The sequence below is a fragment of the Tursiops truncatus genome, chromosome 2 (assembly GCF_011762595.2).
Source record: "Tursiops truncatus isolate mTurTru1 chromosome 2, mTurTru1.mat.Y, whole genome shotgun sequence".
Lineage (NCBI taxonomy): Eukaryota > Metazoa > Chordata > Mammalia > Artiodactyla > Delphinidae > Tursiops > Tursiops truncatus.
This window is the reverse complement of record NC_047035.1, coordinates 115,533,381-115,545,921: the sequence shown is the minus strand read 5'-3', so window position 1 is coordinate 115,545,921 and position 12,541 is coordinate 115,533,381. Positions and strand designations below refer to the sequence as shown.

General features: G+C 59.1%; 1 protein-coding gene across 2 annotated transcripts in view; it reads left to right on the top strand.

Moving 5' to 3' along the window:
• Positions 1–10,580, top strand: part of SEMA7A (semaphorin 7A (JohnMiltonHagen blood group)) — a 31,573-nt gene extending 20,993 nt beyond the window's left edge. For both annotated transcript variants that reach the window (XM_073801243.1, XM_033851987.2), the window contains 13 exons: positions 2,012–2,163; positions 2,681–2,722; positions 3,051–3,143; positions 3,357–3,441; positions 3,592–3,702; positions 4,384–4,523; positions 5,141–5,325; positions 6,223–6,331; positions 6,416–6,614; positions 8,474–8,601; positions 8,805–8,965; positions 9,165–9,226; positions 9,548–10,580. In XM_073801243.1, the coding sequence (XP_073657344.1) occupies positions 2,012–2,163; positions 2,681–2,722; positions 3,051–3,143; positions 3,357–3,441; positions 3,592–3,702; positions 4,384–4,523; positions 5,141–5,325; positions 6,223–6,331; positions 6,416–6,614; positions 8,474–8,601; positions 8,805–8,965; positions 9,165–9,226; positions 9,548–9,909 (1,829 nt within the window). In that variant the 3' untranslated portion in view covers positions 9,910–10,580. The remainder of the gene's footprint in view (positions 1–2,011; positions 2,164–2,680; positions 2,723–3,050; positions 3,144–3,356; positions 3,442–3,591; positions 3,703–4,383; positions 4,524–5,140; positions 5,326–6,222; positions 6,332–6,415; positions 6,615–8,473; positions 8,602–8,804; positions 8,966–9,164; positions 9,227–9,547) is intronic.
• Positions 10,581–12,541: the final 1,961 nt, after the last annotated feature.

Here is a 12,541-nt window from a genome sequence, read left to right as displayed (position 1 = left end):
CCCTCTTCTGAGGCCTGGGGTTGTGGCCTTGATGTGAGCCGAGGTGACTGTTTGGAGGTGGCCAGCATGACCTGAGCCGTGGGGCTTCTCCCCCGTGGCCTCTGGAGGGCTTCAGATCTCAGGCCCCAGCCCAACATCTTCAGACACAGACATATAGCTTTTCCCAGTCGCCTGGCTGTCTGGGGGAGTAGGTGGGGAGCTGGGGCTACGGACTGTCTAGATTCCAGGCTAGGCTGTGGGAACAGTGGCCGCTGCTCAGGCTGCGGGTGAAAGGGGAGCTGGAGCCATGGAGCTGAGTCAGGAAGGCCTTGTGTCTGTCCCCAGCACGCTAATTTTATCCCAGCTGGTGGGGAGGGGGGGCCTGGGGCCTGAGACCTATCAGCCCTGCCCGAGCCTTGGCCAGCACCACACCCCTACCACCCAGCAGGAAGTGGGCTGTCAGCTCCCACCTTTGCGCAACCCTGGGGTCCTGGGAGGCCTGACGTCCTAAGCTGTCAGGCTATTTGCGGAGCACCGGAGGAGACCCAGGTGAACCCGAGGGCAGTGAGCTCAGCACTTCTCTGTGGCCTGTGGTGCTGGCATCTCCCTGAACGCACCTGAGAACCATTACTCGGTCTGGATGAGCCAGTCTTTCCTGCCTCCTAATGCGACCTTGGGCTAGAGTATCCCTGAAGGCCCTCCGTTTCTGCGTCTGTACAGTGAGCTGGGCCACAGCTGAGGAGGAGGGTAAGAATAGCCCACTTCCAGGGATGACTTGGCCATGCGGGGATGTATCTTAAGGAAAGGAAAGGGAATGAAGGTGGGGGTCGCGTGGTAGGTCGTGCTCTTCGTCCCTGCTGAATGCAGCATCAGTAGGAATGGTTCAAGCGGCACCAAGGGGAATTGGGGGCAAACTCAAGGACATGGCAGTTCTGTTCTCTCTGGGCTTGGAGGGTGTCCTGCTGGGATGTCCCTGCTAAGTTGGCTGCCCCTGAGTTTGCTGCAGCTGAATAAACAGTGGTCAGGCTGAGGACCCAGGCTGGTCCGAGGTGGGAAGATGGCTGATTGCTGGGGGCGCAGCCACAGGCTGTCCCATTCCTGTAATTTAGCCCTGCAACCAGGACAACCTCAGCAGTGTCACCGGAGATGAGACATCTTCTCCCCGGAGGCAGTGGCTACAGGCAGTTTCTATCTTGGGAAAAATTGTCCCGGTCAGCCCTTTTACTTAAAGGCCCAGGCTGTGCTCTGTGAAGGGCCCCCTGTCCCAGAGTTGCTGGGGAGGGCGGGCTGATCTTTTCCCCCCGGGGTGAGCTGGGATCTCTGTGAAACCAGGCCAGGGCAGGCCAGGGTGCAGAGTCCAGCTTGGGGGCAGGAGCTCTGGTTCCTGGCCTGCTACTGACCATGTGAGCTTGGGCTGCCCCTCTCTGGACCTTTGTTTTTCCATCTTTAAAATGGGAGAGAGTGGACTTAAGATTCCTTTCCAGCTCTGATCTGTACTGACCTGCTCACTAAGGGGATGGAGTGGGCTGGGAAGGGTCAGAGAGGGCTTCCTGAAGGAGGGGATAGGGTTCTGAGCAAAGTGATTCCTGGGAACCTGAACTGTACGTGGGGTTCTTAGAGGCAGGGGGTGGAAGTGGCTGCTTGCTCTGTCCTAGATAGCAGAGAGCCTCAGAGCAGAGTTGGGAGCCCTGGTCCCTCCTGCCCAAGCCCAGCCCCTTAGGAACAGCAGAGTGTGTGTGTGGCGGTGGGGGGCAGTCTGTTCTCCCCAGGGGTCCCTAAATTCTGCCCCCACTCTGAGGTCACACATATTGTAGGGTAGGGGTCATGGCTTTGGGGTGAGGACATCTGGTTGCTGGACCCCACCAGAGGACCCCTGTCTTCTCCCGCTCACAGCTCTTGAGTTCAGGCGCCGCCCTAGCCATTCCAAGCACTAGTTGCTCGGGGGATGCCGGTATGCAATGGTGGTGGGGGGCCCAGGATCTTCCAGCCCAGGGTCCAGCCTCAACGTTTCTGCCAATTGTTTCTTCCTTAGGCCATGCAGGGCAGGACCATGTGGACTTTGGCCTGGCCGAGCCGCACACGGTGCTTTTCCACGAGCCGGGCAGCTCCTCTGTGTGGGTGGGTGGACGCAGCAAGGTCTACGTCTTCGACTTCTCCAAGGGCAGGAACGCCTCCATGCGCACAGTGAGCCTGGACCCCTCTCCCTGCCCCCTTTTCTCTTCCCCCTTCCCCATCTTTTTATCTCCCCTCTGGCCTTGGAGAGGAGCCTCAGGGAATCCGGGGGAACTGGCATTTCTTCCAGAACTGGTCAACCCCCTATTATATCCCATAAATGGTCCCTGGGGGAGGCTCCCTGAGGGTGGTCCCAACTGGCGTGGGTGTTGGGGCAGTGTGGAGAGAAGCGCAGAGCTAACACGCCTGGCTGGGCGGGTAGCGCCGACTGCGGAGGCCTAGCGGGAAGCTGGGCTCCAGAACCCCATGGCCCCTGTCTTCTGAGATCTCTGGGCTGGCTCATGAGCTCTGGGCTTTGGCTCCGGGTATCAGGCTGAGCAGCCTGTGTGATGTTGGGTAAATCACTCCTCCTCTCAGAGCCCTAGTTGCTCATCTGTCAAATGAGCCTATCCTGAGGATGCACGGAAAGCACTTACGGGGGCATCTTGCCCCTGGCAGAGTGGACTGACGCTCCCCCTGTTCCCCTCAGGTGAACATTGGCTCCACGAAGGGGTCCTGCCGGGACAAGCAGGTGAGTGGGGGAGAGGGAGTGCAGAGGGGAGGCTGGACCCCTTGGAAAGGTTCCTGAGAGTCTGAGGAAGGAGGCCTGGCCCTGTCTTGGGAGCCCCATCCGGGAGGAGAGAAGTAGCCCTGCCCCAGGGTTCCCAGTCTGAGGGGGAGACACTCCTTCCCTGAGGCCCTTCCTCTGGCGTCAGCTGCGCCCGCTCTGGGCCCTCCTTAGAGGCTGCCTCCTGTGCTCAGACTTCTGATGCTTTCTTCCCCAAGACCGAGGGTCCCAGTGCTAGGCCTGCCAGGGCCTCCCACCAACAAACCTCTCTCCTTCCCCTTCTCCCGAGCAGGACTGCAAGAACTACATCACGCTCCTGGAGAAGCAGGGCGAAGGGCTGCTGGTCTGCGGCACCAATGCCCGGCGCCCCAGCTGCTGGACCCTGGTGAGAAGGCCCCTCCCCCTGAGCCTGGTCAGCTCACCCTTGTCTGATGGGCTTCTGCTCCCCATGGTGGGAAGGAGGTAGGGGGACTCTGAGGCTGGCCTCACCTTGTACAGAGTTCCGGGGAGGATGGGGACCCTGGCTGGGCAGCTGGCACCCATGGGAGGCAGTGACTGTGGGATCACATGGCAGTCTGACCCCCTCGGTCTCCCCCAGGTGAATGACACTGCAGAGTTGCTTGGTGAGAGGAGAGGCTATGCTCCCTTCAGCCCGGATGAGAACTCCCTGGTTCTGTTTGACGGTAGGGCTGTGGCTGGCGCAGGAGGGTTCCCAGAGGGCTGCTGCCCTGGGCAGGGGGAGGGTGGTCAGCTCTGTGCCTGGTGCCCCAGGTCCGGGGGAGGGATTTCCAGGGCCTGTGTGCCCTTACCCGTGCTCCTCCCGCTGTGCCCAGGCTCTGAGGTGTACTCCACTATCCGGAAGCAGGAATACAATGGGAAGATCCCTCGGTTCCGGCGTATCAAGGGTGAGATTGAGCTGTACACCAGTGATACCGTCATGCAAAGTGAGTCAGGCTCCGGCTGGGCCGGGCTGGGCTGGGCTGGGCTGGGCTGGGCTGGGCTGGGCTGAATGAGGCGGTGTGAATGCTCAGGGCGGCAGATGGGCAGATGGGATCCGCACGTTTATGGGGAGGCTCCCCTAGGGCCGCTAGGGCCACAGGCCAGTCGGGAAAGCGGGAGCTTGGTACAGCCCTGGGAAGATAGAGCTGAAGAGGTTGGCCTGGGAGGGAGCAGGGGAACAGCAGAGAGAAAGATGTGGAGGCAGGATGGGCCCAGCACCCTCTGGGAACAAATCAGAGGAAAGCCCAGACCCAGTGTGGAGTCCCCGGGTGCCATAGCGTATCCCTCTGCTGAGCTCACATGGGGGCAACACCCACTCCCTCCTCATTAGGGCTCTGCCACTTAGTCAGAAGTGACATAGGGGCCCCTAGGGCTCTCCCCCCAGTCCCTAGGCCTGAAGTCATTGCTCCTGGGCCAATGACATCTTTGTAAGAGAGGGCAACACAGGTGTGGGGTGGGAGTGCAGAGGCTCAGGCCCTTTGGGGTGTTAGATCTGTTTTTCTGAAGTTTATTCCAGGTGTGATTTGACCCGGGTTTGTTTGTGCAGACTCAGGGGGTGGGCAGGGTGTGGGTGGGTCCTTTGAGGGGCTCCCCGCCTCACACCCTTTCACTTCTGTCCCCGGTAGACCCGCAGTTCATCAAGGCCACCATTGTGCACCAAGACCAGGCCTACGATGACAAGATCTACTACTTCTTCCGAGAGGACAACCCTGATAAGAATCCCGAGGCCCCTCTCAACGTGTCCCGAGTGGCCCAGCTGTGCAGGGTGAGCAAGTGCTGAGTGTCTGTGCCCGAACAGGAGCGAGTGAGTGTGTGACTGCCTGTGTGCAAATGTGCAAGTGAGTCTGTATGGGACTGTGGGAGGAAGTGTGCGTGCACGGGAGTGTCCCTGCACCTGTGAGTGGGTAAAGATGGTTGGGCTCAAGTGCACGTGTGATAGTGTGCAAATGTGTGTATTCGTGGAGAGGGTGCATGAGCGTGTGCGTGCGAATGAGAGTGCAATGATGTGTGTGTGTTTCCCCTGTGTGGAGGTGCTGGGTTGTGCAGGTCTGTGTCGTGTGTGTGAGCGTGCACGTGTGAGAGTGGGCAGATGTGTATCTGAGCCGGTGTGCTCTGTGGGGACCTGGTACCCGCACCCTGCAGGTCCCTAGTGTGAGCCCTGTGCCCTGGGTCAGCCAGGCCTGCCTCCTGGAGCCTGGCCCAAGAACCTGGCCTGAGTGGTGGGGTACCTCAGCCTCGTCCCCTCGCAGGTCCCGACCCCTTTCAGGGCCTCCCTTCCTCCTCAGAAGCCTGGGTGCTGGCATTCCCGGCAGCAGGTGCCCCGGGTGTGTGGGGCAGCCCAGGCAGGTGCTGAGGGACCTCCTCTCCCCTCCACCCTTCCAGGGGGACCAGGGTGGAGAGAGTTCACTGTCGGTCTCCAAGTGGAACACCTTCCTGAAAGCCATGCTGGTGTGCAGTGACACCACCAGCAACAAGAACTTCAACAGGCTGCAGGACGTCTTCCTGCTCCCTGACCCTAATGGCCAGTGGAGGGACACTAGGGTCTATGGCGTTTTCTCCAACCCCTGGTGAGTGGCCCTTGTCCTGGTGCTGGGGCTGGCATTAGTTAAGTGTCCAGTGGGGATCAGAGGGTTTGGGCCCTGCCCAAGGGAGGGCTGGTGTGGTAAGAGCAGGGACCCCGGCTCAAGGGACAAGGCTGTTGCTGGGCCTGGGGTGGGTGGACACACAGTGCTCGGGGACATGTGTGTGCTGGTGTGTTTGTGAGTCTGTACACATGGGTGTGTGCGCATGCGCCGTATGCATGCTCACGGCTGCACTGTGCCTGTGTGCCCGCCAGCTGTGTACTCAGAGCGGTGCCCGGGAAAAGGCTGCTGCGGCCTCTGGGGTGCTGGGTGCCGGGTGCTATTACACCCGCTCAGGCACTGCCTGCGCCTGACAGTTCACACCTCTTAATCACTCTCATTGATTGAAAACAGGCAGGCAAAAAGTGTCAGGTGTGTGTGGGGAGAGGTGGGTGGCAGGGTAGGGAAGCCAAGACCCTGCTCTGGGGCTCTTGTGTGCATGGACCCAGCAGTCTGGGAAGGGGATGGAGGTCTGGCCTCCTTGGGCATCAGCATTCCAAGGATGCACGTGTTGGGATTTCTCCTGCCCTGGGGTTGGCCTCTGAACTCAGTGATTCTGTGGCAGAATAGAGGATGTGGTTTTGCACTGCAACAGAAAGAAATTAGGTTGAACTTCCCTCCCTCCCTCTTCCCGTCCTCCCTCCCTCCTTCCTTCAATGGTTTTTGGTAATGCTCAGGCGCTGGCCTTGGCCCCCAGGATAATCCCTGCCCTCATGGAGCTCAAGGGCCAGGGAGCTTGGTCGGAAGGCTGCAGTTGTACCCCATCTGGTGCTGGGCTCGCCTGGGTGAGTGGAGGTGGGTGGGTCCTGGGCCTCCCACTGAGGTGGCCTGTGTGTCCCCCAGGAACTACTCTGCCGTCTGCGTGTACTCCCTCGGTGACATTGACAAGGTCTTCCGCACTTCCTCACTCAAGGGCTATCACTCAGACCTTCCCAACCCACGGCCTGGCAAGGTGAGCGGTGACACCCACCATGGCCCAGGCCCCAGTCCCATCGCCCAGCCACCCCATTGATCTGGACCTGTTCTCCTTTCCCAGTGCCTCCCAGACCGGCAGCCGATACCCACAGAGACCTTCCAGGTGGCCGACAGTCACCCTGAGGTGGTGCAGAGGGTGGAGCCCATGGGGCCTCTGAAGGCACCGCTGTTCCACTCTAAGTACCACTACCAGAAAGTGGTTGTCCACCGCATGCACGCCAGCAACGGGGAGACCTTCCACGTGCTTTACCTAACCACAGGTGAGGGGCTACCCGGGACCAACCCCTCCTGCCCCCCCCCACTCCGCCCCTGGTCTGCTTTGTAAAAATGGGTATAAAGAATGATGTAGTTAACATCTGGTTGGGAGAATTGAGTGACTAAGAGCTGTCAGGAGTTAATGTGTGTGGCTGTGGAAGAGTCAGGAAGCGAGAGCTTCCCGGAGGAGGTGGGGCAGAAGGGAGAAGGAAAGGCATCGTAGGCTAGAAGGTGCCAGGATTCAGAGGCAGAAATGTTGTAAGTCTGAGCAAAGCTGCGTATAGCTTTGGTCCAGCTGTCTGACTCCTGAAGATGGTAGGAAAAGATGTGGAAGTCAGGAGGAAGGACCTGGTCCAGGGTGTCCTGTGGGCCTCTGCCACGCAGAGCGAGGAAACTGGACCCTCTCCCTGTCTTCGGGATTATGCAGATGAGAGGAAACTTTTGATGTGGGATGCAAAGAATTTAGTGAGATGTGACCAAGGACTTGCAGATGGCAGGGCCTTTGCAGAGAGATACTATTCTGGAGTCTGCAGCAGGAAGGATTGGGGCTAGATATGAAGTAGACCTTTCTGAGCCCTTTGCAGAGAATGGGAGGCTCTCACGCTGGGAGAAGCGATGGGAGGCTGTCACCACGCTGTGTGGAGGAGGTGAAGGGCAGTGTGTGTATGAAGGTAGTGACTGGGCTGGGAGCTTGTCGGGCCGGAGGAGCAAGGGGCCACATCCCAGAGCCTGCAGAGGCGGGTCACAGACACATAGACGAAAGGTCCTAGGCAGGCAATCATCTGATCATCTGACTGCTTTTTTGGGGCAAGTGATACCCTGGGAAATTGGGAGGGAGCAAAAGGGAGGTAGGCTATTCTAGAAACTGGGACAGCCCGTGAGGTCAGATTGGGAGGACCCAGGGGTCAAGATGCCCATTAGTCCCCGATAAGTGTGAATGGAGAGAGCACTGGCCTCTGAGGCAGGCAGCCTATTGTGTGACCTTGGGTTCCCCTATGCTGAACCTAAGGTCCTTTTCAGATCTAAGATTTTATAAAAATTTTAAAATCCCCTAAGACTACATGCAATGTGGAATCCTGGATTGGATCCTGGAACAGATGAAGGACATTAGTGGAAAAACCCGTGAAATCCCAGTAAAGTCTGTAGTCGATTTAATAATTATGTACCAGTGACAACTGCTCAGCTGTGACAAAGATCACAGTTATCTAAGAGGAAACATTAGGGGAAACTAGACGAAGGGTATACGGGAACTCTTTGTACTATCTTTGTAACTTTTCTGTAAATCTGAAATTATTTCAGAATAAAAAGTTTATTTTAAAGACAACAAATCCCAAAGAGTCCAGGAAGCAGAGGGGTTTATAGAAGAAGTTGAGGGGTGGAGTTCTGACCCCTCTGGGTTCCAGTCACCAGCTGTGTGACCTTGAGCAAGTTGCTTAGCCTTTCTGAGCCTCATTTCCTTATCTTCGAAGTGGGGATGATAACACCCACCTCCCAGGGGTGTGGAGGATTAAACGAAGTAATGCTAATGCATGTAGCTGGAGGCTTAGCAGTGCTTGGGCATGTGAGACTGCTGGTTCTGTTCTCCATGCTCCAGCTTCCCCTGCGGCCTTGGGGAGCCCAGGGCCTCCTGTGATAGCCTCCCTGGCCCAGGCTTGGAAGCTTCCTGCGATGCCTTTGGGCTCTTAAGACCCTCCCCAGTCATGCTGTCCTCTCCCCATCCCACCCCAGTCCTATGACCCTTGCCTGAGCCATGACTTCCCAGCCCTCCCCACCGGCATCTTTCCTGGTCAGCTCAGCCCAGAGGGAGGCTGCCTGGCTCTGTGGTGGGACTCCCGCCTGCTGACCCTCTGCCTCTCACCTACAGACAAGGGCACCATCCACAAGGTGGTGGAGTCGGGGGAACGGGAACACAGCCTTGTCTTCAGCATCTTGGAGATCCAGCCCTTTCGCCGTCCGGCCACTATCCAGGCCATGTCACTGGACTCTGACCGGGTGAGCCTCCCCAACCAACCCCTGCCCTATGGGGCTGCCCAGGGATGGCCAGGTGAGGACAGAGCTCCTCTGCCTGTGATTTGCATGTCCTTTGCTGGGTCTCTGGGCCCCAGGGTCTGCCAGGCAGCTGGACCAAAGCTTAGGGGCTTAGAACTCAGTTGGGATGGGGGCCCTGACCTGACTCAGTCCTTTTCTCTTTCTAGCGGAAACTGTATGTGAACTCCCAGTGGGAGGTGAGCCAGGTGCCCCTGGACCTGTGTGAGGTCTACAGTGGGGGCTGCCATGGCTGCCTCATGGCCCGAGACCCCTACTGCGGCTGGAACCAGGACCGCTGCGTCTCCATCTACAGCTCCCCAAAGTCAGAGTATGTTGGCTGGGATCCCTTGTCGCTAGGAGACAGCGAACACAGCAGTGGGGGTTGATGGGCTACAGGAGGCGGCCCTTCTGGCCAGACCCTCCTCTGGGTGGGCACCACTGCTGATGCTGGGTGGGGAGGAGGACAGGGAAGGGGCCAGGCCTGTGGCCTCCTGTCTGCTTAGCCTCTCTCTTCCTTCCAACTCCAGGCCAATGCTGCAGTCCATCAACCCAGCCGAGCCACACAAGGGGTGCCCCAACCCAAAGCCAGGTACATGACCTGGCCCTGCCCCCATCCCATTAGGGTGGTGCCGCCGTGCCCCGATTGCCCTGTCTGAGGGAGGCCTGGTCTGGTCCTGGGGGCTCCAGACAGATGGGCAGGACAGTCCTGTGGAGGGAGCCCCGTCGGTGTGGGGTGGTTGTGAGAGGAGTGGGGTGAGGGCAGCAGGGGAGAGTCAAGAGGAGACTGGGCGCTGGTTTCCCTGCCTTCATTCAGAAGCCTTGGCCTTGGAGGCCTATCAGTGGGGGAGGACACAGCCTGCCCTGGGAGCCCTCAGCCCCTCCTCATGGCTATCTCCCCATCCCTCCCCAGAACAAGCCCCACTGCAGAAGGTTTCCCTGGCCCAGAACTCTCGCTACTACCTGAGCTGCCCCATGGAGTCCCGCCACGCCACCTACTCGTGGCGCCACGAGAACAGTGTGGAGCAGAGCTGTGAGCCCGGCCACCAGAGCCCCAACTGCATCCTGTTCATCGAGAACCTCACGGACCTCCAGTACGGCCACTACTACTGCGAGGCCCAGGAGGGCTCCTACCTCCATGAGGCTCAGCACTGGCAGCTGCTGCGCGAGGATGGCGCCATGACCTCACACCTGCTGGGCCGCGCCTGCGCCCTGGCTGCCTCCCTCTGGCTGGGTGTCCTGCCCACGCTTACTCTTGGCCTGCTGGTCCATTAGGGCCTCCTGGGGCTGGGCATGCTGCAGGCTTCTGCAGCCCCAAGGCACTAGAAAAGTCTCACACCCAGAACCGGCTGGGCCCGGAGCTCCTTGCCCACCACTTCTTCCAGGGGAACTACATAACCCAACGGGGAACACCAGGCCTGGAGATGGCTAGCCGCAGGCGGCTGCTGGGCCCCGGTGGGGCAGGGGCGGGTGTGGGCCAGAGAATGAAGGCTCCGACTGTGAAGCTGGCGCCTTGCTGACCCAAGACTTTATCTTTTGGAGACCACTTTTCAAAAACTGCTCCTCAAACTGACTAAATGCAATGATGCTCTTGGCCCAAGAGCCTGTGGCCCAGAGAGTGGGGTTTAAAGAGGGGAGTTGGGACCCCATCTCTGGACGTTTGGGCTGAGGCCTGAGTCCTTCTGGACTCTCTATACCCAAATCGCCCCCCTCATCCTCCCTCCTGCCATGGCTGGGGGTGGCTAGTGTTCCCGCAGGCCCAGGGCTGCCCTCTGTGGCCCCCTCACCAGCCCTGGGTCTCACTAGGCAGCTGCCTTGCATGTTTATTGAAGGATGTTTGCTTTCCGGACAGAAGGACGGAAAAAGCTCTATTTTTATGTTAGGCTTATTTCATGTATAGCTACTTCTGACTGCATCTGTATGAAATACCAAAACTGCGTGCTGGGGTGGGGTGGGGAGGGAGGGGCTGGGGAAGGGATGGGTCACGGGCAGGGGGGTCCCAGTCTGTGGCTCCCGGGAATGCGATAAGAGTCCAGGGATGGGTGTGGGTTTGGCGAGAGTGGCATGAGCTGGCTCTGCCCTGGGAGCCCAGTCTGAAGGGGACGTTGTCCAAGCCCCTGATGTGGGGTGGTTATGGGAGGGGGTGGGATGAGGGAGACAGGGGAGAATGAAGGAGAAAACTGAGCGCTAGTTTCACCGTGTTCATTTTGAAGGAGGAGCCAGGTCCTCAGGGGGAGGTTCCGGGACTCTGCCCTTGGCATTGGGGGTTGAGGGGTGGGGGGGTGGGGGCTCCCTCCCCTCCCCTCCCCTCAGCCCCCTTCCCCAGGGGCTGTGCTTCCATGCTCCTAGCCTCCCACCTTCAGCTCAGGACATGTTATAACTTAGGCTAAACTGTGAATTCCTGTAGGGACGACCTGGGCCAAGCTCTCCAGGTGGGCGGCTCTGCCCCCAGTCCTGTCCATGGATTTCAGCAGAGAGCTGGGCCCTTCTCTGGCTGTGTCTGGCCAGCCTGGGGCAGGGCCTGGGGCTAGTGGCCTTCCAGCTTCGGCCCCTGCATCTCTTCTCAATGCACTTTAATAATGTAACATATTACTAATAAACAAGCTATTTATTTACCTGTGTCTGCTGCTTGCCTTTAAAGCCATGCTGGTCAGGGGGTCAGGGGGTGAGGGTGAGGGCACCTGCTGCCCCTGGGAGCATCACGCACTCTCACTGGCCCTCTGCTTAGAGCCTTAGAGCTAAGGAAACACACAGCAGGGCTCCCAGTTAGTGAGAGGCAGGAGTGGGATCTAAACCCACAGCTCCTGAGCAGGGCTCTGCCTGCCAAGCAATGACCCTGGAGCCCAGACAGCTCCTGCACCCCACCTTTCCTCACACCTCAGGAGCGGGTCTTTCCCCTTTCCAGCCTCCACCCCCTGACCATTTTCCCTGGTAGGCCTGGCCATGCTAGAAACAGCCTTGGGCCTCCCTGCCTTCAAGGGGTCCATTCTGGGAGGGAAAGCTGATCAAATAAGACCCTGTGGGGTAAACCTGTGGCGATGGAAGTGTGTGGGCAGGAGGCTAGAAGGCAGGGGAGGTGGTGGTGCCTGAGTGGAGATGAGGTCCTTATTCCAGGTGGGGCCAGCAGGAAGGGCAGGGGTCAGTGTGTGTGCAGAGGGGACAGCTGGAGAGCAAGGAGGGACCAGTGGGCAGGCTTTGTGTGCTAGTCCCAGAGCTTGGCTTTTCAACCCGCAGGGCAGTGACAGGGCTGAGGTGGGATTTGTGCCTTAGAAACTCTTGAGCTCCCTCCAAGATAAAGCAAATCAAATAGATTTAGAATCCCAAAAGGTGTGTGAAAAGGAGCCCTGACGTAGGTGTGGGAGGTGGGGAGGGGAGCTTGCTCTTCAGGGGGGATAGTGGACAGAACGAGGACAGGACCAGGGATGGAGGGTGGGGCATCCTGTGGGGAGATGCACAGGGAAACCCAGGCTTTCTTCTCCCCCCTCCCCACCCCTTTGTTCCCCTCTCTCCCGCCCCTTGTGCAGGGATCCAGGCCTTTTGAGATTTGCTGGGAGATTTTCCCGAGCAGTAACTACCGGGGAGAGGGACGTGGCCGACTTGGGACAGTTCCCCTCCCTGAATCTGAGCCGAGCTTCTGGCTGGCTTGCAGACCCCACAGGGCTAGAATCGCTCCCTCCCATTCAGGGTGCCCTGTGCTCTCCTGGGCCAGCCCCACGCTGAAGGTTCTCCTTGGTTCTTTCCTCTCCCACACACTGCCTTCCCAGGGTGGCCAAGGTGGCAGCAGGTGCTCAGGCCAGGAGTCTGAGAGTTTGGGGGACCCCAGTGAACTCTGGGCCGGGGGCAGAGACCTGGGGCCACCATCACCCTTCGCGATCCTGGGCAGACCTGGCCCTTCCTGAGCCCATTC